The sequence below is a fragment of the Lycium ferocissimum genome, chromosome 1 (genome assembly GCF_029784015.1).
Source record: "Lycium ferocissimum isolate CSIRO_LF1 chromosome 1, AGI_CSIRO_Lferr_CH_V1, whole genome shotgun sequence".
In the NCBI taxonomy this organism is placed as follows: domain Eukaryota; kingdom Viridiplantae; phylum Streptophyta; class Magnoliopsida; order Solanales; family Solanaceae; genus Lycium; species Lycium ferocissimum.
Window position 1 is genome coordinate 8,182,912 of NC_081342.1, and position 21,729 is coordinate 8,204,640.

At 36.7% G+C, this 21,729-nt stretch overlaps 2 protein-coding genes across 3 annotated transcripts; one reads left to right on the forward strand and one right to left on the reverse strand.

The window, feature by feature from the left end:
* The first annotated feature begins 7,689 nt into the window (after positions 1-7,689).
* Positions 7,690-12,257, forward strand: LOC132045965 (3-ketoacyl-CoA thiolase 2, peroxisomal). Its single transcript, XM_059436553.1, has 14 exons — positions 7,690-7,859; positions 9,199-9,275; positions 9,460-9,544; positions 9,631-9,757; positions 9,847-9,945; positions 10,049-10,116; positions 10,238-10,345; positions 10,425-10,502; positions 10,591-10,723; positions 10,808-10,904; positions 11,111-11,234; positions 11,308-11,416; positions 11,758-11,841; positions 11,953-12,257. The coding sequence occupies exons 1-14, from the start codon at positions 7,764-7,766 to the stop codon at positions 12,060-12,062; spliced, it is 1,395 nt and encodes a 464-aa protein (XP_059292536.1). The 5' UTR covers positions 7,690-7,763; the 3' UTR covers positions 12,063-12,257.
* Positions 12,258-13,464: 1,207 nt separating this feature from the next.
* LOC132046053 (uncharacterized) lies at positions 13,465-20,666 on the reverse strand. 2 transcript variants are annotated; one of them, XM_059436628.1, is made up of 9 exons: positions 20,359-20,666; positions 17,676-18,592; positions 16,341-16,896; positions 16,148-16,231; positions 15,670-15,867; positions 14,972-15,057; positions 14,236-14,335; positions 13,935-14,033; positions 13,465-13,850 (listed from the first exon to the last, which is right to left on the reverse strand). In XM_059436628.1, exons 2-9 carry the CDS (start codon positions 18,587-18,589, stop codon positions 13,788-13,790), a joined length of 2,100 nt encoding a protein of 699 aa, XP_059292611.1. In that variant the 5' UTR covers positions 18,590-18,592; positions 20,359-20,666; the 3' UTR covers positions 13,465-13,787. The 2 variants fall into 2 exon arrangements, with proteins under 2 accessions (XP_059292611.1, XP_059292667.1); XM_059436684.1 differs by having other exon boundaries at positions 20,289-20,666.
* Positions 20,667-21,729: the final 1,063 nt, after the last annotated feature.

Below are 21,729 nucleotides of genomic sequence, written 5' to 3' on the forward strand. Positions count from 1 at the left end.
CCATTTTCGTTGTTTGATGCTCCGTACATCAATTTGTTTAGAGTGCCATTGTGAAACGTTGATTGCAAATTCGCCTTCAAGTGCCTTAAACAATATCGATGGTAAACAAAGGGGAGGCCGCCACCCCGGCAAATTATCCATATTGTGCAATATGCCTTTATGACGATCGACAAAGACGCATATGCGGTACGATCCTTAATAACATGAGTTTTCAAATGGGTCAAAAAAGATCCCCCATGTGTGTCGTTGCTCGTTAGCGGCAATTGCGAAAGCAAGAGGAAATATTGACCTATTGGCATCCATTCCTATTGCAATTAGGAGCTTGATGTCGTAGGCACCATACATGCGTACCATCTATGGATATCCTGGTCGGCGGTGAGCAAAACCATCAATGCATGGTTTGAATGTCCAAAATACGAAGTTGAAGATTTTACCCTCTATAAGTCGCCACTCTACAACGGCCAGGATTAAAATGTTGTGCAGAGCTGCCATATACCTGGCGGCGATCGAAAGAAGTATGCCAATTTCCAAGACCATCTCAAAAAGCGTCTACGCCCGAGAAATCCTTTTTTTGTTGCTTATAGTTTTACTATATACGGCTTGAACGTTTCGAATACAATCTTTAATGGGGAACGCACAAATTTAAACAAACAACTTTTAGTAATAATCTTTCAATTGATATAAGACATATAATGTACTAGGTAGGATAAGTTACCTTGGCGTTTCGACAATGTCTTTAAGTAACACTTGAGCAATCATGTTTGTATCTAAATTATAATGATCTCGCTCGATTTTCTTCCATATCACAAGTGTGTCTTTCGCGAAATTTTGTGATAGCCCACATACCATCGAGCTAACAATTCCCCGAAGCAACCACTCACGGCCTTGATACCGTCGTCTACAAATTAGCCTCCATATCTTTGAGGTTGGACCGATCAACCTTAAACTCTCTCATGTCCTTAAAACAATAAATTTTGACCCCGTTGCAAAGCTTTTTTGGATGCGAACAACATTCCTTTGCAAGGTAGCATCGATCTTTGTTGAGATCCTTAGGTTCAATCCGGTGTTTTTAAGCGACTATCATAATCTTCTCTTGTGAAGACAAATGCATCATCACGACCTATGGTCGCAGCTATCAAGATAAGGGATATTGTTAGAATGCCACCGAATTGGGCTTTCGAAGTTGGGTTTTCGGCCATCGGTGGTGGGTACGTCTTGGTGCATTGGTTGTTGTTGGTTTTGGCTTTGAGGAATATTGTTGGTCATACCAACTTGAACATCATCATCGTCTTCATCATCGGTTACCTCTGCATTATTAGGTATTTCATCGTCATCACTTGATGATGACTCATAATAATTAGGAAAATCTTCATTATTAAGTGCATTCATCCTCCTACATGAAAAGTAACATATTTTAAATACCAACATCATACATATATATAGATAATTTAATATCAAGGTGATGAACTTCTCGTTGTTCATAAGCAGATCGTCATGGTGTGGAGAATGATCAACTCCAGCCAACCGAGAGGATTGACCAACATCCATATTTGGTACCACCGGTGAGTTTTGAGAATAGTTCTATAAAGATTTGAAAACCGGTTATTTACCAATTCATACAACAAACACATGCTACTACATATAATAATAATAATATAACAAAACCATATTTACCAATTTTCATTGTGAGCTTGATTAAATCGTCGGCTTAGATTTTCCGTGACGCACTTCGACCACTCAAAATGTCTCCATAAGCTAACCAAAGTCCCATGTAAGTGTTACCATGAATGGATTTGGACTTGAGGGACTTGTTCCGAGCAGCTCTGAGATGGGTCAGCAGGCTCCCGAGATGGGTGGGGTGGTGCATATGAGGTAGTCTCCTGGATGGGTCGCTCTCGGACCGCGTGCGTAGAACAATGAATCGAAATAATATATAAATAATTTAGATTTGATTGATTGTAAAATGAACCTTAAATAAACAAATAATTAATAAATTACTTTACTTTGTTGTAAAAGTCAAACTCCGTGTGTCGATCGCGCCTCCCGAGACGCTCGCGTGAGAGGGCTCGAGCGCCCCTGCGGCGGGGATGCGGTGGTGCCATATCAAACACGAAGTCCTCGAATGGTGTCGTCGAACCGCATGTGAAGGCCACCCCGTATCACGAATCGGCCGCTCACCCCGTGGATCACGAGCGGTGGATGTGAAAGTGAGCCGGGCACAGCAACTTTCGAAAAAGGTCCCAGGCGTATATAGAGGTGCCCGCGAAGTCGACGGCCGGAATGAGAAGTCGATGGGATATCCGTAGTCGATGAGCCTCATCACCTCTCGCCCGGGCCCCCTACCACTCTCCGCGCCCGGCCACCGGCTCGGCGACCACGGCCACCGCTTTGCCCTCAGTGGGGCACCGGAACACGCTCGTGGAGACGCTCAAAGTCATGTGCACGTCTCATACCGGGGGGTCTCGGCAAGCTCAATCATCCGTACCTTGCATCACCTCCGGGCCTCGGACTCCGTACGAGCGTGTCTCATAGCGCATCGTCCGAACGGTCCGTACCGCATACGTTTGCAAATATTAACAATTTAATAAATTTGTAAAGTAGTACATAAGACGATGTTTAAGTTTAAGACTAATAAAACTTACAGCCGCCGTACGCTCCCCGCGAGCCCACATATCCCAATCCATCCGGACGACGCCTAGTAGGGCTGCTGTCAATAACGTGATCCGCACGTACCACTCCATGTACACACGGACGATGGAGTGTCGTGTCCGACCACCGCTGTGCTCGCCATCCTCACATCCCAACTATGGACCCGCTCGCCGCATACGCAGTCGCCACGCATCATCGACGCCCGCACGCTCGTCCCTCGTATAGTCGGTCGTGCTCCCAAACCGAGCCGCGGGTATATTCTCGTACATACCCAACCCGCCGTAACACGCGACGGGCGCGTGATACCAACGATATCCATACGTATCAATGGACACCGCGACATTCACACGTGCGACCGCCTACAAAAACGCCTACAGCCTCATCCAAAAATATACGATGTACGGCGTCCGTCCATAAAAGCTCGTAAAAAGAATCGAACTAGTTAACAACATAAGACTAAAAAATAGTGTTATGTGTGGTCTAGCGTGTGAATCCAAAATATGAACATACCGTCCTCGCGCCGTCACGGTCTGCCGATCCCTAAACGGGAGAAGGGCGTGGTGCGTCTCCCACGCGTCGGCGTACGCCTCGCGACCATCTCGCGCGTATGGCATCGGGACGAGAAGATAGTCGGCGGAAGGTCGGTGGTATGGTCGAAAAGGTCTCAACCTAGTCCACACCCATATCTGATATAGTCAATTAAAAAAAGGTCTCAGTCGTCGTTTTAAAAAAAAATATTTTGTGTATAATAACACGCACTTAAATATATAACCTGAAGGAGCGAGCAAAATGCAGGGACCTACCCTCGTGCCCGTAGAACATCGGCGGAATCCTCGATACATGTAGCCCGGCACGGCGGCGCCCACCATAACATCTATCTCGGCGAGATCGTCGATATACGAAGATACCTCGAGCTCATGCGAACCGAAGTGTTCGGGAATAGGATACTCGAATATGATGAGTAGGTATAGACGCGCGCGTCGATCGACATCACCGATGGCGTGTCCTCTCCAATCGGATCTTTGCGTGTGCGCGAGGCGCAAGTGAGCATAAAGGGCGACAACAAAAGCGACTACGGCGGATATATGACCATCCGGAGAAGCGACGAGCGGGTGAGCCTAATCGGCTCGTCTCGGTAAGCGCGGCGGCACGGGGAGGCTCCCGATATACAATGGGCGTCCGTCGACACCCCAGCCCGCCATAAACGACCCTCCACGCGTCACCGAAGGGTAATGGTAGCCTCGGCGGGTGCGGAGATGAAATGTGTGCGTCTCCGGTCGCCGCCTCTCAATCAACAATCGTCACTAGCGACCTGTCGTGCCGTGCCCGACCAACTTCGACGCGCGGTGATACCGCCCCGACGTAAGTATATCCGGAGACACGAGGATGTGGGGGCGGCGGCTAAGATCTCCCGTGCGAGTCCCCTGGCAACCGGTCGGACTCCGTGACTCGGTGAGGTCGGATGTCCACATATGTTGCGACCTATGTTTCGGGGGAAGATACACAAGTAACTCTCGGTGAAGGGCCGGATCAAAGGGTGGTGATCCATCTATTTTACGCATTTTATATAAATCATTAACAAGTAGTATTAGTATTAGTATTAGCTATGTAATCTTTTATCGAAAATTTTATTAAAGATTGTGGTGACCCATCCGTTTTACGTATTTTAAATAAATCATTAACAAGTAATATTAGTTACGTAATCTTTTATAGAAAATTATATTAAGGGTTTTCAATCCTAAGCTACGGGTTATGAATCCTAAACTAAGGGTTTTCATTCCTAAAATATAAAGATGAGTTAAATAATTAACAATTAGTTAGGATACAATTAGTATAAATAATTAATAAATAAACAAATAACTAACAAATCAAATAATTAACAAGTTATTATCATATATTTAATAAATAAACAATTAAGTAACTAATCAAAAAATTAATAAATTATTATCGTATATTTAACAAATAAACAATTAATTAACTAATGAAACAAAACAATTAAGAAATTATTAACAAATAAACAATTGGCTTAGCAAAAACAAAATAAATAATTAGCCGATCTAACAATTGAAATAGCTAGTCTAACAATTAATAAATACTTAAGTCGCTAATCCAATAATTAACAAATACTAAATAAACAAGCAATAAATAATTAACTAATTAACAATAGAAAAACAAAAAAAAAAAAAAAAAAAAAAAAACCAAAAAATGGGCGGTCCAACAGTGCATTTATCGCCCAAAAAAAAAAAAAAAGAAGGAAAACGAGTAATCCACCAACGTTATACAATGACCATGCTTAGATAATAATATATTTAACAATGTAATAGAAAATTTGTAGTGAAATACCTAGATTGAAGCTTTTTTTTTGAGTTTTTGAAAATGTGTTATATGGCATTTATTCGAAATCCAACCTTAAACTTACATTTCACTTCAATATCACAAGAATATTGAGTTTTGGATTGAAAAATAACACGAAATTATAGTTTTAAGGGGGTTGGGACCCTTTGAAAAAAAGGGGTTAATGGCGGGTGGGAGAGAGACGTCGCGATCGTGGGGAAGATGAGGGGCGATTTATGGTCCCGTTCGCACTGCAATTTCGTGCGTGAAAGGCCAAAAGTGAAATTTTGCGCTTTTTTTCGCGCACGAATTCGTGCGTGAAATATTAATGGAATTTTTTTTTTTTTTTATTTAGTTTGGTACGACAACTTTTTATTTTTAGTGCTACTTAAGTCGCGGACTCCCCCTTTCACTATAACTCATAAAACTTGAACGTTATGCCACTTTCAATTACAACTAGTAGTATTAGCAATTACCCCAAAAAACGTTTTTTAACACAAATATTCTTCAATATTACTTTTAAAATATTTTTATAAATGAAAAAGTTGTCTAATTATCATCAAGTGCGGTAGAATCATATACGTTTATTTAACTCATCTTTAACCAAATACATCGACACCAGATTATCAAATAAGATAAGTTGTCAAATAGGAGAAACTCGGTCAAAATGATCATAATCCCCATTCTTTCCGTGTGAACAAGAAAGAGCTGCACTCGTGAGAAAATACTGGTAGTGGTTCCAAATTGATTGGGTAAATCAGAGCCGTTAACCTTGTCAACATTTTGCCATATTGGACTTAGGAGCGGATTCGGTAAAAAGTTATCCGGTATATGTAAGATATTTTTATATATTTTATATACATATATAGATTTTGAACACCCTAAAAACAAGAGTAGAGGTTGATTCAGTGATTTAGAAAATTAAAATTCACCTTGAGATTCCAAATTCAAATCTCAAACACTATATTTTTATTTTTCAAATCCCCTCAAATAATATCATAGATCCGCCATTGGTGAGCTAACGGAAGAGTGTACTGATTTAGTTTCTCCTGTTCAGGCCGACTTGGCACGCACCTCAAGACATTCATTTGTCACTCTCCCCTGTGGCGCGTGGTGCAAAACTGAAGTTCCTTTTCACTATCAACAACACTGAAATTTTGATTATTTCCAATTACAAAATTGGCTAAGGTAAATAAGAGCCCGTTTGGATTGGGTTATAAGTTACTTATAAGCTGTTTTTAGCTCTTTTGAGTGTTTGATTGGTCAGCTTAAAGACGTTTTGTACTTAAAAAAAGCTCAAAAAATAATTGGGTCCGTTTGATTTAGCTTATCTAAAGCAGCTTATAAATTGAAAACAGCTTATAAGCCCAAAAAAATAAGCCCAACCAACACAGGCTCTAAGTGCATTTACGCTAGACGAATAGATTCATTACATGTCTTTGGATAATATTCTTTTCATTAAACCATGATTAATTATTAAATATTTTTCATCTAATTAAATCAGTTAAGCAAATAAATTAATATAATTCAGTGTAAGCAACATATACAAATACGCTTTTAATTCCTTCAAGTAGTTGCACAGATTACTCAACTCTTTGTGAGATTGTTTAAGGTGCAAAATGTGTAGGTCTGTACTAAAAACTTACTTCAAAAATGACTTTTTGCCTTCAATTTATTTAATTTTATATGTAAATAATTTTAAATTCTTTCTTAAAAATTATGAACAGATTCTGAAATTTTCATTAATCTATTTATAGTTTGTAACGATTAACAAATTTTTATGTATTATAATATATCATAATCACATTTCATATTCATAAATTTTCCAAGCAGATACCAAAATTGAAGTCAAATCATGGATATTTTAATTTGGTATATTACCACTTAATTTTGTAATTCATATATTTTTTAATTTGGTGAGTGATTTTTAAGGGATGTGCTCAAGTAAAAAATACAATGAAGACTTGCTTGCACCGAGTGTTTATAATACAAATTATTATGGTTAAATAATTTAATAAAATAAAAAATGTGTATTTATAAATAAAAATTATAAAGATTTTTAAATTCAAAGGCATGGTTTATAACCAAACACATGATGTAAATATTGTATGCGAGTAAACCATATATTACATTCGTCCCAATTTAAGTGTCTTATTTTTTTTTTAGTTTATCCTAAAAAAAGTGTCTTTTTTATATTTAATACGTTGACAATTAAACATCCTACATGATAAAAATTTCAGTACATTATATACCTCTTTAATTTAAAATTAAAATTTAAAAATTTCTCTTTTTTTAAACTCCTCGCTTAATCAAACTAAAACACTTAAATTGTGACGAAAATTAAATTAAAACACTTAAATTGTGACGGAAATATATACAGGAGAAGTATCAAAGTTCTCATTTCTTCCTTAAAAAATCAGATTGAAGAAATCAAACGAGAGAAGTAGAGCGTAGATATCAATCGCCAAAAACGAAGAAATTAAATTTTAATAGCCAACAGCCACCAAAAATAATGACAAAATATCCCTAAACCCAATAAAAATATCCAAACAACGTCACCAAGTCTTATCTTTGTTGCATTATACCCATCCTTTTAGGATAAACTTTCACGTTTTCTCCAATTTTGACAATCCCAATACACACACATAACATACCGACCCTCTCTCCCTCTTTCTTTCCACTACATAATAAATACACAAAATAAGTAGACGATCAGCTCATATTATTAGATCAATTTTTTTTGCATCTCTTTACTGAAGATTAAGAAAGAATCTTGAAATATGGAAAAAGCAATTGAGAGACAAAGAGTTCTTCTTCAACATCTTCGTCCTTCACAAACTTCTTCTTCTTTGGAAAACATTGATTCATCCATTTCTGTGAGTTCTTTATTCAGATTTTTATTTGATTTTTGTTCTTTAATTTTAATTTAGTGTTATGGGATTGTTCTGTTTTTTGTTGAGTTGATTTCTCAGATGGTCACTCGACTAATAGCTATTATATCATAAAGTCAAAAAAATTGGAATCAAGAAGAGAGGTGATTTTATGGGTTAATAACTATTAATCGAGTGACCATATGAGAAATCAACCACCATTTTGTTTCAATTTGTATTTGTTCTTGATTTGCATTTTTTCGGGTGTGTTTTGTTTCTTGGTTACAATTCAATTTGTTTTGTTGGGGTTGTTCTATTTTATTCTTTTCAGAGGTGGTTTTTTGGATAGATTATTCGATGTGGGTATGGTTGATTTTGATCTATAGTTTGAAGTTTTCAGCTGTAGTTATGTTCCAGATTTGTATATGGTTTTTATTGGTTTTTTATGTATATGTTTTGAGCTAAAGTTTGAGTCTTTTGGGTAGGGTATGTAATAGTTTTTACGTGGGTACTTAACTGAATTAATTGTTTCATGTTTGTTGAGGGGGCAAGATTAGCTGTTGTATAGTGCTTTTATACTATTAGTAGAATTATTTTTGCTGCAGATCCGATGACTTATTAATTTCTTTTGTTTGGAATGCAGCTGTACCTCTGTGGTACAGTTGTGATGGATACTATAATTGGAAAACAAAAGTCTGACATGGATGACCACATTTTCAAGTTCAACTTTTTACCCTTTCTCTTTTTAAAATTACAAGTCACAATCTTTTGCTGACAAATTGATTTGTGTTGTGTTATGTTACTGTTTTTTTTTTTTTTTTTTTTTTTTTTAAAAAAAAGACATAAAGAAAAACTTTTTATGATTGATCGGTTAGGAACTGAGAAATTTTAAATACTTGTTTGACTGTGTGAAGCAGATAAGTATAATTTTAGGGACAACAGGTGGTGAAATCATATGTTGCTTGGACTTTCCAATGTACTGTTGCACCGGCTCCCATCAACAGTTTTGAAGAGTCCGAGCAACATCGGTGAAATCCTATCCGTCCAATGGTGGATGTGCCTTTATTATGTCCGATCCTGTTCAAGACTATGATATAATTAGACGTTTAGTGACTATAGGAATGTCCAGTTAATTTTATGGCATATGTTTATTGTAATACTTGAGTCTTATTTTGGTTAATTGGCTTGTTCTTGGATACTTCTTTCACTGTGAATCACAGGTTTCGTGAGACTTCTATTACTTTCTTGAGCGGTAAATAGGGTTGTCTTATTTTCAAACATCTGGTGTCCTAAAAAGCAATACGTTATACCTTTTGTTCCTTATATTCTCTCAATTTTCAACCAGGCATCTGTATGCGCTGCTGGAGACAGTGCTGCTTACCAGAGGACTTCGGTTTTTGGAGATGATGTCGTCATAGTTGCGTAAGTTGTTATAGCTGATGACATATTTTTTTGAAACCTATAGCTTCAGTTTCTGAATTAATACCCAAGCTGTAACTTTGCAATGCTCTCTTGCTTTTTCATATTATTCATGTTTTTCTCATTTGCCAACGTATGTGGTTTCGTATCCTTACCGTGATTTTTTTTTTTTTTTGGTTCCTTGCAGTGCATATAGGACTCCTCTTTGCAAAGCAAAGAGAGGAGGCTTCAAGGATACTTATCCTGATGATTTACTTGCTCCAGTTTTAAAGGTGGGTTACACAAGCTGAGTTGCGGATTGATGTCAAGATTATCGAAGATATTTACCGTTTATTCTTCCTTTAAATCTTCATTACAGGCGGTGATGGAAAAGACTAATGTGAGCCCTAGTGAAGTTGGGGATATTGTTGTCGGCTCAGTGTTGGCCCCAGGTTCCCAGAGAGCGAGCGAGTGCAGAATGGCTGCATTTTATGCTGGTTTCCCTGGTATTTTTTTTTCCGTCATGTTGTGAAGTTCGGCATTTCATGTATGAGATTCTTGTTTCAAGATGCTAAATTATCTTTCTCTCGAGCAGAAACTGTCCCAGTTAGAACTGTGAACCGGCAATGTTCATCAGGACTTCAAGCAGTTGCTGATGTAGCTGCAGCTATTAAAGCTGGATTTTATGACATTGGTGTGTTACCATTTCTTTTTACTATAGTTTATTGTAACTGTATCTCGTGGATATGGTGTTTCTCCATTTGTAATGTTTGGCCAACTTACCTCTAACTACTCAGGTATTGGTGCTGGATTGGAGTCTATGACCACAAACCCAATGGCATGGGAAGGATCAGTCAACCCAAGAGTATGTCCTCGTTTTATGAAAACATATTGTTTCACTTTTCTTTATGTATTTTTAGGTCTATTTTCTTTGGAGATGAGTTCTATTGGAAGGATCATCATAACCTAATAACATTTGATCTCAGGTTAAGCAAATGGCACAAGCTCAAGACTGTCTTCTTCCTATGGGTATTACTTCTGAGAATGTTGCACACCGTTTTGGTGTGACAAGGCAGGAACAAGACCAGGCTGCAGTAAGTTAATGAGACCAATAAATTTATGATCATGTCTATCTGGCGTATATTCTCATTTCATTTTTTTTTCCGTTGTTAGGTTGATTCTCATCGTAAGGCTGCTGCAGCTACTGCTTCCGGAAAATTCAAAGATGAAATAATTCCTGTAGCCACAAAGGTAGCATCTGTCTACATTTTAATCTGTGTGGAATCCATTAATAGCTATATGAACTACCCTCTTACGTTTGTGCTGTCTTCTATTAAAGATTGTTGATCCAAAAACCGGGGATGAGACACCAGTAACGATCTCTGTTGATGATGGAATACGACCAAATGCTTCTGTGGCAGACTTGGCAAAATTGAAACCAGTGTTCAAGAAGAGTGGAACTACTACTGCTGGTAATTGGATAGTCTTCACTGTTCAGGTCTGCAATTTAACTGAAATTTTGAGTTTGGTTAATGAAGTTTTCTTCTTTGCTGCAGGGAACTCCAGCCAAGTTACTGATGGTGCTGGAGCTGTACTTCTTATGAAAAGAAGTATTGCAATGCAAAAGGGGCTTCCTATCCTTGGTGTATTCAGGTCTTTTCCCTTTCTAATTCTTGTATGCAATATGTAGTTAGAGTAATGTTACTTACAGTCAGAGAGAGTCTATGGTTTTCTTCACAATCCCTTCTTGTCATACCTGACCTTAGTCAGGAAAAGATAGTAGTATAAGTTTAGTATAAGTTTGGCATCTTATTCTATTATTTGTCTTAAAAGTGAACTAACTCCAAGTGTTCATGCAGGACTTTTGCTGCCGTTGGTGTAGACCCTGCCATTATGGGAATTGGTCCGGCTGTTGCAATTCCAGCTGCTGTTAAATCTGCAGGCCTTGAACTTGAAGATATTGATCTCTTTGAGATAAATGAGGTAATCTACTTGAATTCATAAGCTCTCTGTCTTCTGTGCATAGTACAGTTTCTTGACTATGGTTCTTTTTTAGGCATTCGCATCACAGTATGTCTATTGCCGGAAGAAGCTTGAACTTGACCCAGAGAAGATCAACGTGAATGGAGGTGCAATGGCCATCGGTCATCCTTTAGGCGCTACAGGTAAATTTGACAGTTTCTTAGAATAATAATCATGGCGGTTAATTAAAAGCATCATGTTTTTGTATGAGTATGTATTGCACCAGAACACTTTAGTTTAGAAATATGGTATTGTCATTCAGTTAATCAAATAGGTTATAGGTGTATGAATATTCCTCTCTATCTTTATCAGCTCTTTGCAACAATCTTATCAGATCAATGATATGTTTTGCATATAGGACCTGTTCCACCTTGAACTACTCATTACGGGATTGAGACGGTTCTCTGGATGTACTTGTTAGCCTAAATAGTTATTCACATCAATAATTATTATCATGAGAGATATTTTCTATTATGTCAAACAGGAGCACGATGCGTTGCGACACTGTTACATGAGATGAAACGTCGTGGAAAAGACTGCCGCTTTGGTGTGGTTTCTATGTGCATAGGTATGATTAAACCTTTCTGTACCGCTCTTCCACACTCGAAATGCAGAAATGAATTTCCTTGTATCAAATCTTTAGAATGGTTTTCTCATGTTCTTTTGCATTTCACAACAGGCACTGGAATGGGGGCTGCTGCTGTCTTTGAAAGAGGAGACTCCTGTGATGAGCTACGCAATGCTCGTCAAATTGAAAGCCACAACCTTCTGTCTAAAGATGCTCTTTAAAAGAGAGAAGGCATACACAGTAGTTTCATTAAATAATATTTACAGAGAACAAGAATAAGTGTAGTCTTGAGACATTTTCTTGGAAGAAATGTTTTCTAAAATTGCATTAATTTGGTTGGAAGACCCCTGTATTTTGGGTATTGCTTTCATTGTTTTATGTTTATTAATATAAGAGCAGTTATGTTCTTTTCATTTGTTGGTTTGGAAGTGATTGGGGATGATAATAAAGTGCTTCCCTCTTTCCTTTGGTTGGGCGAGAAAACAAAGTAATATGTTCTTTACTGCATTACATCACTTGGTTGATTATTAGTTGAGTGCGGGTAAGTTTTTACTAACGAAGAATCAAAACTTTTAAAGACAGCCATCAAGTAAAAAAGACACTCAACACAAGATATTATTTTGTGAGGGGAATTTTGTGATTTTATTTTCTTTTGGGATGGTTATTTAATAAATAGTTTTTTATTTTATTTTTTCTTGTAATTCACGGATTAAAATAATATCTTGTGGAAATTAAAATCTTATGATAAAACAGTAATTTATGACCTAAGTTATTACAAGTGTTAAAAGTATAATCTACCATTGTTCGAAAGTATAACTTTTCAAGTGCTGTGTTTTCACAATTTAGTAAAATAGGGATAAAATTTAAATGATGACCTAAGAAAGATTTAGGTCAGTCTATTACGAGAGTGGAAACTGAGCTCGGCCAATTGCAAATGACTGAAATAACATCTCACCCGTCGCATTAAAGGACTAATAACTTAGCCAACGGCCTAGGACCAAAATTATAAAATCAACACCAAAAGTTGCCAATTTGATTAATTACACATGGTGGACCGGTTTGACCAAAAAAAATAAGAAAAAAGCACTTCATGAACGTTTAGTAAAGCTAAAGAATGACAAGGGAAGAACCATTGGCTGTAGTTGGGAAATTATCGTTCTAAATCCAAATAGTATCATAACCAATTTCAGCAACTTCGGAATTTACTCAAAACCGAAGCTCACCTTGTCCACTAGCTGGAGTGAAAATTATGAACTTCTCCTATGGTGAGTTTATGCAAAAGCATCAAACGGTCTTCCCTTTCTCATTCTCTAGTATGGATTGGTATTTGTCAAATATGTTCATATCCATGGTTGAACAGTAAAAGCGTCCAAATACAAGATAGCCTATTGGAATTGCCATTCTCGAGCTGGCACAAAAGCAAGTTTAGCATATCTCAGCAATTACTTATTATTCTTTTCCAGAGTTAGCAGATAATATTTTTAATAAACACCATTCACCTCCTTGGTCTTCCAAGTTTCTATATCAACAGCTTGAGATATCACATTTTCCTTTTCAACGTAGTGCAAAGAGGAAAGAAAATATCATTCTAAATTATTTTATCAATTAGCGAGCGAATTGGTATATGCGTAAATCACATTCATCCGGAAACATGAAAGTTAAGAATATCAAAATGAAGTTACATCCATGCAAGACCAACAGCTAGTATGTGCTATCACTCATCAACATCATAAAAATGAACATCTCTATTTGGTAAGAAGTCTATTTTTATGTCGTTAAATGAAACCTTAAACTATGCATTTGAGGATATCAAGTATAGAAAAAGTAATGGCAAAAAACCATATAGCAAAAGAAAACACTTGTTCTGAACAACCTTGAAAAGTAAAAGATTGTATTAGAATCTAGCTGCAACTGGCATGAACTCCAACTATCATCTCTACGGCAGGTTAAGTTATTGAACACTTGCAAACTGGGCATGATGTTTTTCTACTCAGCCATGGGTCAATGCACTGCAATAGGTTCAATGACTGTTAGTAATTTGGTTGCTTTAACAAACAATAAAACACTCGAGGCGAGAAAATTCAGAAGTTTACGTCTTTGTGAAACTTGTGTAAGCAAGGAAGATGGCGGATAACGTCCCCCATGGTAGGAGCTTCAAGACAAACAGCACATGGTTCTTGAAGACTCTCGTTCTGCAAGGGCTAAAGAGGGTAAGCAACATGCAGTTCCTGCTGCCCACTGATTTAAGCAGCACATAAACCAACATCTATACTTAACGATGTTCCTAGTGTGGATAACTATTGTATGTGCACTTCTTTGAATATTATGGTAGAACGTCGGGAGATCGGCTTAATCTTAGGTAAGAATTCGATACTTTAAGGAGATCGCAGTTACCTGAACTGTTGACTGTGGCAAGTTGTTGATTTGTCGTGCGGATGAACCACCATGTTGGTGGTTGTTCTCATCAAGGGCCAATAGCATTTCATAGTCATTCCTAAAGCAAAGAAGGGAATGACATGTTAGACAGAACAGAAAATATTTTGCCCAAACCAAGATAATAATGCTAAAAATGAGGTAATACTGCCAGTATAAGGGTGGATCACAGCACCCAAGGGTGTGGCCTAGTGGTCAATGAAGTGGATTGAGACCTATGAGGTCTCAGGTTCAAATCGCAGCAGAGACAAACAAACACCAGGTGATTTCTTCCCATTTGTCCTAGCCTTTGTGGACAGAGTTACCTGGTACCTGTTGCTGGTGGGAGGTGACAGGTATCCTGTGGAATTAGTCGAGGTGTGCGCAAGATGGCCCGGACACCGCACTTATATATTTAAAAATAAGGTGGGATCACATTAAAGAACAAAGAAGCTAACACCACGTAGACAATTCATTCACAAAAATCATCTCTCCCTCGGATGACCCATACCTTGGACCTTAACTTCAGAGAGGATCAAATTTGTGTTACTTAGGATATAGGAGGAGGAGGGAATTTCTAATAATATCACACAAAAATATACATTTAAGAGTTTTGAGTGCTGAGTCACCAATGGCTCCTTTTACATTTTAATGCAACAAAAGTTAATTTAATTATCAGAAAGAATACATGGGCACTGATAAACATAAGAAATCTTACTCATTGAAGTCACGCTGCGTCTGAAGGAGATTACTATCAACATCCATATTACTGAAAGCCTCTAATGTTTCCAATATATGCATCCTCTGAAATATTCAGAAAAGGTAAATTATACATTCTCGGCCAGATAACGTGGACACACATTAAGCAAATATAGGGTCAGCAATTAGACATGTCCCCATTTCCATCATTTTGTTAAATGATACTTTTAATAAGTAAGGTGGAAAGAGCATCTCCTTGACGCTGAAATTGTTTTGGAAGAAGCTGATGGTTTCTTTGGAAAGAAGCAAAGAACAGAAAGGTGGAGACCGGAAGAACCAATCAGGCCACAGGAGCAGACCCAGAAGAGAGTAATAAAGAGCTTCTAGAGCGAGCTTTTGGTTCCATGAGTTTTTTTTTTTTTGTTTTTTTTTTGAAACTGGTAAGTAGTGATATTATTATAAATGCCAGTCAGCAGCAAAATAGTGTTTATATTTGTCCATTGACATCTACATATCCATATGGGCCTCACGAAAAGTCACTTAAACAAATTCATGGGCGCCCCAAATAATAGAAGAAATATTTTTTAACAAAGGCCATCACGTGTAGCCAAATCAAATGAACATAAGCCGCAGTAAAATAACAGGAAATACAACTTTAGCTGACCAAATATTTTATTACTGGCCAAAATTATGACGAGAAGTGAAAGAAATAAATACCATGTCCACATCCATGTTAGGAGGAAACAGTGAATTTCTTCCTCTAGACGATGAGATAGTACGAGGTTGTCCAGGGAAACTGTTCCTCAACCTTGCCATCCTATTCGAGGTAGACGCCCGAGCTTGAGAAGCTCTACGAGATATGTTGGGTGCATTTCTTGGTTGCCTTCTACGTACGTTTGTGACCGATGATCCATTCTAAACCAAAATCCCGACATCCCAAAAATAAGACAAGAGGAAAAAGAGAGAATTTTAGTCAGAGATCAAGGCACAATCATTACAGGAAGAAAGCAGTGTAGGAATTAAAAGCCTTTCTTTTATTAGTTTTGAACTTAATAAAGCTTTCAAACATGAACATCATGTATAGATATCTGAATATCAGATGACAATATCAATATTAGACCTAGGTGGCACATATGTTACTACGAAGTGATGGAAAGTATAAGAGGAGAATAAAAATTAAGGAAACCCAACATACAAGACCGGGTAATTGGTTCTCTGATCCAGAGGAAGCACGCAAGAAATCCTCCTGCACTAAAGCCAAGGCTACATCTTCATCAATCTGTTGGGAAGAAGAGAAAAATTATCAAACATCCAAGCATGATGTGAAGACAAGAACAGCTAATTATTGATGGAGAACAACTAAAACTATTCTTCATAAAGAGTACCACCTCGCCACCCCCGAAGGAAGGGACCTCATTGTATAACTGTTCTTGGAGTTCCCGTGCGAGCCTTTCATCAGCTTCTAGTTGACTGGCTCTGGCATCTTCATTCCTACTAGAGCCTTCATGTCTTGTGTTAGAGGAGGGACTGTCCACATCAATCACTGGTCCTACGCCTGTACCTACATGACTTGGGTTTCTGGTGGACCTTGTATTAACCCTACTTTCAGGTGAGGTAAGCAAAACGACGTCTACATCATTAGACACCGATGTGGAACATTCACCATGGCTGCTTGAGGCAGGTCCCTGCTTTAGTCTTTTCTTAACTGTGTTTGGTGCAGTACAATGTCCATTAATTAGGCGACACTGAGGTCCACGAGGGGATCCCTTCGGCCCTGCAGATACACCAGAAACATGTCTAATAGAAGCTGAATCTTGACCACTATCTCTTTCTGAAGTCCTGCGCACATTGGACAATGACAAGTCCATGTTCGAAGTACGGTTACGCGTACTTCTCCATCCACCTGATTGGTCAAAGTGTCTGAACAAGTCTCTACTGGAATCACTGGTTTCAAATGAAAAAAAAATTCTGATGAGACCTTTACGAGGACAATAGTTAATAGTTGGACATTTATTCACAGTAAAAAGTAAAGGAAATCAGAAAGTTATGCTACTGAATAAAAAGAAAAAAATCTAGCAGGTTGCTATAGCATCACAACTCTAATATAGGATAAGAAAATGTATTTCTAAAGCATGAAGAATGATAAAGCAACTTAAATCACCTAACCAAATAGCAATCTTTTATGACATCGATAAGAAGAGAACAAAGGTACAATAACTGCTTCACACAAACTTAGGTACGATAGTAATAGTGTAAAACGACTAGAATAACGTCACATATCATTTCTGAAGTTACATAGGAGTAATAATATCTCATACAACAAGATGCAGCAAGCACTTACAAACAAAGCTCATTTCAGCCAAAACAGAGTACGCAAAGCACAGATAATTTTTCCTGAATTGGTTTCCGCACAGCAAATATGTCCAAATGCAGATCTCAAATTATATGCATCACTTGTGCAGCTGGCTGAATTCATGCATCTATCCATACATGAAAACAAGCTAAACTGTGTTCCACGTTGATTATCAAAGTGTAGATCCTCAGCAGGTCTTACACTGTCGTACATCTTGACATGCACGCTATGCTAATGTGTCATAGAAGATGTTAAAAAAAAAAAAAAAAAAAAGTAGTCATTTTTCCCTATTTGGACAGCTAGTAAATTTGATGTAAACTGAATTAAAACTATCTTTCCTGTGAATATATATAGTTCACCAAATACATACCTGCTAGATGTATGTGTTGTGTCACGTTCTTTTGAAGGAGAAGAATGAATTACCACCCCCTTACCCTTTACTGTAGAGATATCATCTTTAGATATCATTTCTTTAGCACTATCTGAAATTGTACCAGCCGATGATACTGTAAGACTGGTATCAGTTAGCCCATGGACTAAAACACTGTGGTCCTCCATCCCAGCTGGCTTTTTGGCCTTAGCTATGTTATGTGGGGATATACATCCATTTCGGACCAATCTTTTCTGCCCAATTACTCTTGGTGAGTTAACAAGAGATACAGAACCATCCTTACGAGCTCCAAGCTGCGCATCAGTGGCAGAATCCTTTTCTCCATGAGATTTAAGACTTGAACCAAGTTTAACTAAATCAGCAGTTTCCTTTCCTTTGCTGGCACTGCTGGATGGTGTTGATCGCAATCTACATTTTTCAACTTGACCAATATCCTGAACTCCAACTGTAGGTGCCTTAACAAACACATGAGTCGACCCATTTTGTTTTGTCAAGTCTATGACAGGATGGTCTTGCTGACCTTTTGATTCTGTGTTTTCGCTTTTTGCAAGATGCAAGTTATGTTTCTCCTTGGAATTAGGAATGGAGGAAACCTTGAATGGAACACCATTTCTTGAAGGCAAAGAATCCCCCATACCAATAGCTGATGAATTAGCATGGCATTCAGATTTCATGGAGCTAGTGATATTTCTTGGAGGACGCATAAACAACCTTCGTCTTCCAAGACCATTAACATTAAGTTGATTTCCATTCTCAGCCGCAACATTCCCATATCCTGAATGCCCTAATGTAGATAAATCACTCTCTACATTGACATACCTCCTCCCATTCAGATTTTTAGCAGCTAATCTATTAGGGGTATCAGGAACATCCAATCGATTATCATGATCCATAATCTGCACAACACAGCCGCAAGTGGATATATCACATTGGTGGACAAATGTAACTAATACAAAACTAGACCACAGATCATATAAGGCGCCAAAACAAGTCAAAATATCATAATTAACAGCGCAAAAATGACAAACACAAGAACAACAATGATACCTTAGTCTCAAACAAGTTGGGGTGTTTATAAGAACTGTTAACATCCAAAAAAGGAATGTGCTTATCCCCAATTTATACGTGTTAGTGTAATTAATCCACACTATAGTATACTAGTGGGTGCTAATTTGCACTATTTGGTGTTGTCTAAACATTGCAAGTATTACCCCACCACTTGAGCAAAAAAAAAAAAAAAAAAAAAAATTTAAAAAGGGAAAAGATTTTTGTGAAAATCCCACGCCTAATGTGTCGAGCTGCATGATGCGTCAAAACTCTGTCTGGAAACAGAAAAGGCAAACATCCTTATCGAAAAGAAAAAAGCCAAACATATTTATTAAACAAGAACAACTCAAAGAAAAGTGATTCGTGAGTTGAATATAGGCTGATCAAAAAACCCAAATATTCAACATACATAAAATTCTCAAATCATAGAAAGATTGAGTTTTTCTTTTTCTTTTAAGAAAACAAACATATACATTGAGTTTAACTTTCCCCAAAAAATATTATAAATTAAATCACAATATGAATAACTCAAAGAAAATCAACACTGATACAATTCTGAACACACATATACATGCCATACAATTATCACATACAACCACAAAGATTAGCCTTTTTATGCACAAGATACAAATATAAATAACAAATCACTATCCACTAATGAACTTGTTATAATTCAGCAAAGGGAACAATTAAAAAAATGAAATTTTCAAACACCAAGAACCAGCATAAAGGGTAAACCCCATTTGATATGAAAGAGGACAACCTGGAAATGAAATATTCTGCTTACCTAATTCACATAATTGTGTTTCAAGCAAGAAAAAAAACCTAATTAACATAATAACCATAAAGATTAAATCTTTTATAAACAATATACTACTGCAAACAACAAATCACTATCTCCTCACTCTATTAATGAACTTGTTACAATTCAGTGAAAAAGTGAAATTTCCAAACACCAAGAACCAACAGTAAGGGTAAACCCCATTTGATATGAAAGAGGAAAATCTAGAAATGAAAGATTTTGCTTACCCAATTCAAATAATTGTGTTTCAAGCAAGAAAACAGAACCTTAAAAGTAAATCAATCGAAAATTAAGGATAACATAGTCAAGAATCCAATAAAGAACAAACCTTTGAATGGCATTCAACAAAACCAACAAATTTATGTATAGAAAATTTTGATCAAAGATCAAGTTTAACTTATCCCCATAAATATAGAACTATAAATTAATCAAAATATGAATATAAATTTCAAAGAAAATCAACACTGAAACCAAAGTTAGATATCAATGAAAATATAATCACAAACATTCAGCAAATGCTAACAATTCTGAAAACACTTAGACATGCCAAAGAATTACCACAAAGATTGAACTTTTTATGCACAAGAACCAATTCAGTGAAAAAAATGAAATTTGCAGATACCAAGAACCAACATATGGGTAAACCCCGTTTGATCTTTAAAAAAAAAAAAAAAAACCTAAAAGTAAATCAATGAAAAATCAAGGATAAGACAAGACAATCAAGAATCCAATAAAGAACAAACCTTTGAAGGGTATTCAACAAAACCCACAAATTTATGGATAATATAATCAAGAATCCAATAAAGAACAAACCTTTGAAGTGTATTCCACAAAACCCACAAATTTATGTATACAAAATCTTGATTTTGAGATGAAAAAAAGAGCAAAAAGCAAATTTAGGGTTTGATTTGCAAGAAGATGGTGTTACAGTTCCATGTCCAAACTACCCCTTAGATGCTCTTGAATTTGAGGAGTGGTAATTCTACTCGCAGATGTAGGAAGTGTAAGACACGCGCCAGTATGAACGGTGGATATGTCAAATATGGTTTAGAGCAGAGTGTTTGTGTTTTGACGCTCTTGTTGAAGGGGTGAGTGTAATGTACAATGGTTTGATGGGCTAAGGTACATGGATTACCGTGCACCCCAACACATAGTTACTTTAAGTCATTGAGTTTTTCACGTACAAGTAGTTTGGACATAATTTGAAATTACGAGATGAAATTATATTTGAACATGTAATTTTGATTTCTTAAGTTGTATTTTTTTTTTACGGACATAAACACCTCACAAGTTGTGAAAACATCAAAACTTTTTTAATTCTTATATAATCTTACCAAATGAGCAAGTCATAGTTCATAATAAAATTAATACGGTATTAGAAGATCTTTCTAAAAAATACAACATCAATTGATCAAATTTTAGTTCAATAAATTGAAAAATTAAACATGAGTTGTAATGTAACTACTCTTTAATATAATCCTCCAACATGATTGGTAAGAGTAATTTTGTTATAAATATACTATCACCTTGTAGATCTTTTAATTTTGATATAAATGGCGGGTAAACATGATTGGTATATCTACCAACTTATAGGTCAACTTTTACATTTAGAAAATTTGAAATCATGATTTGAAATTCCAAATCATGCCTTTTTGAATGATTTGGGATTTCATCTCATCGCATGTCTAAACGCTGATTTCATCTCATGAGATTAAATCATGAGATGAAATCGCATGTCCAAACGCCTACTAAAATTAGCATAATATTCCTAAGAGAAATTAGGTAATTTTGAGTGAAATTGGAGAATTGAGGTCGATTTGGAGAAATTCCTTAAATTTTAAGGGGTAGTTTTATTAACTTTCATAAAGGTAGAGGTATAAAAGCCCCAACTTACAACGAAGACAAAACTAGCTAATAAATGAAAGTAGAAGAGTTTTTTTTTACCCTTTTCCTTATATACATTTAGGATCCGTTTGGCCATAAGAATTATTCACTTTTTTCTGGAATTTTTTTTCACTTTTTTCAAAAATTAGTGTTTGGCCATGAAAATTTCAAATACAACTTGAAGTTGTATTTGGAATTTGAAAAACAAGAAAAACTTGTTTTTCAAGTTTTTCACCTTTTTCACAACCAAAACAAGTACATTTCAACAAAAAAAAAAAATACTATTTGCAAAAACTATGG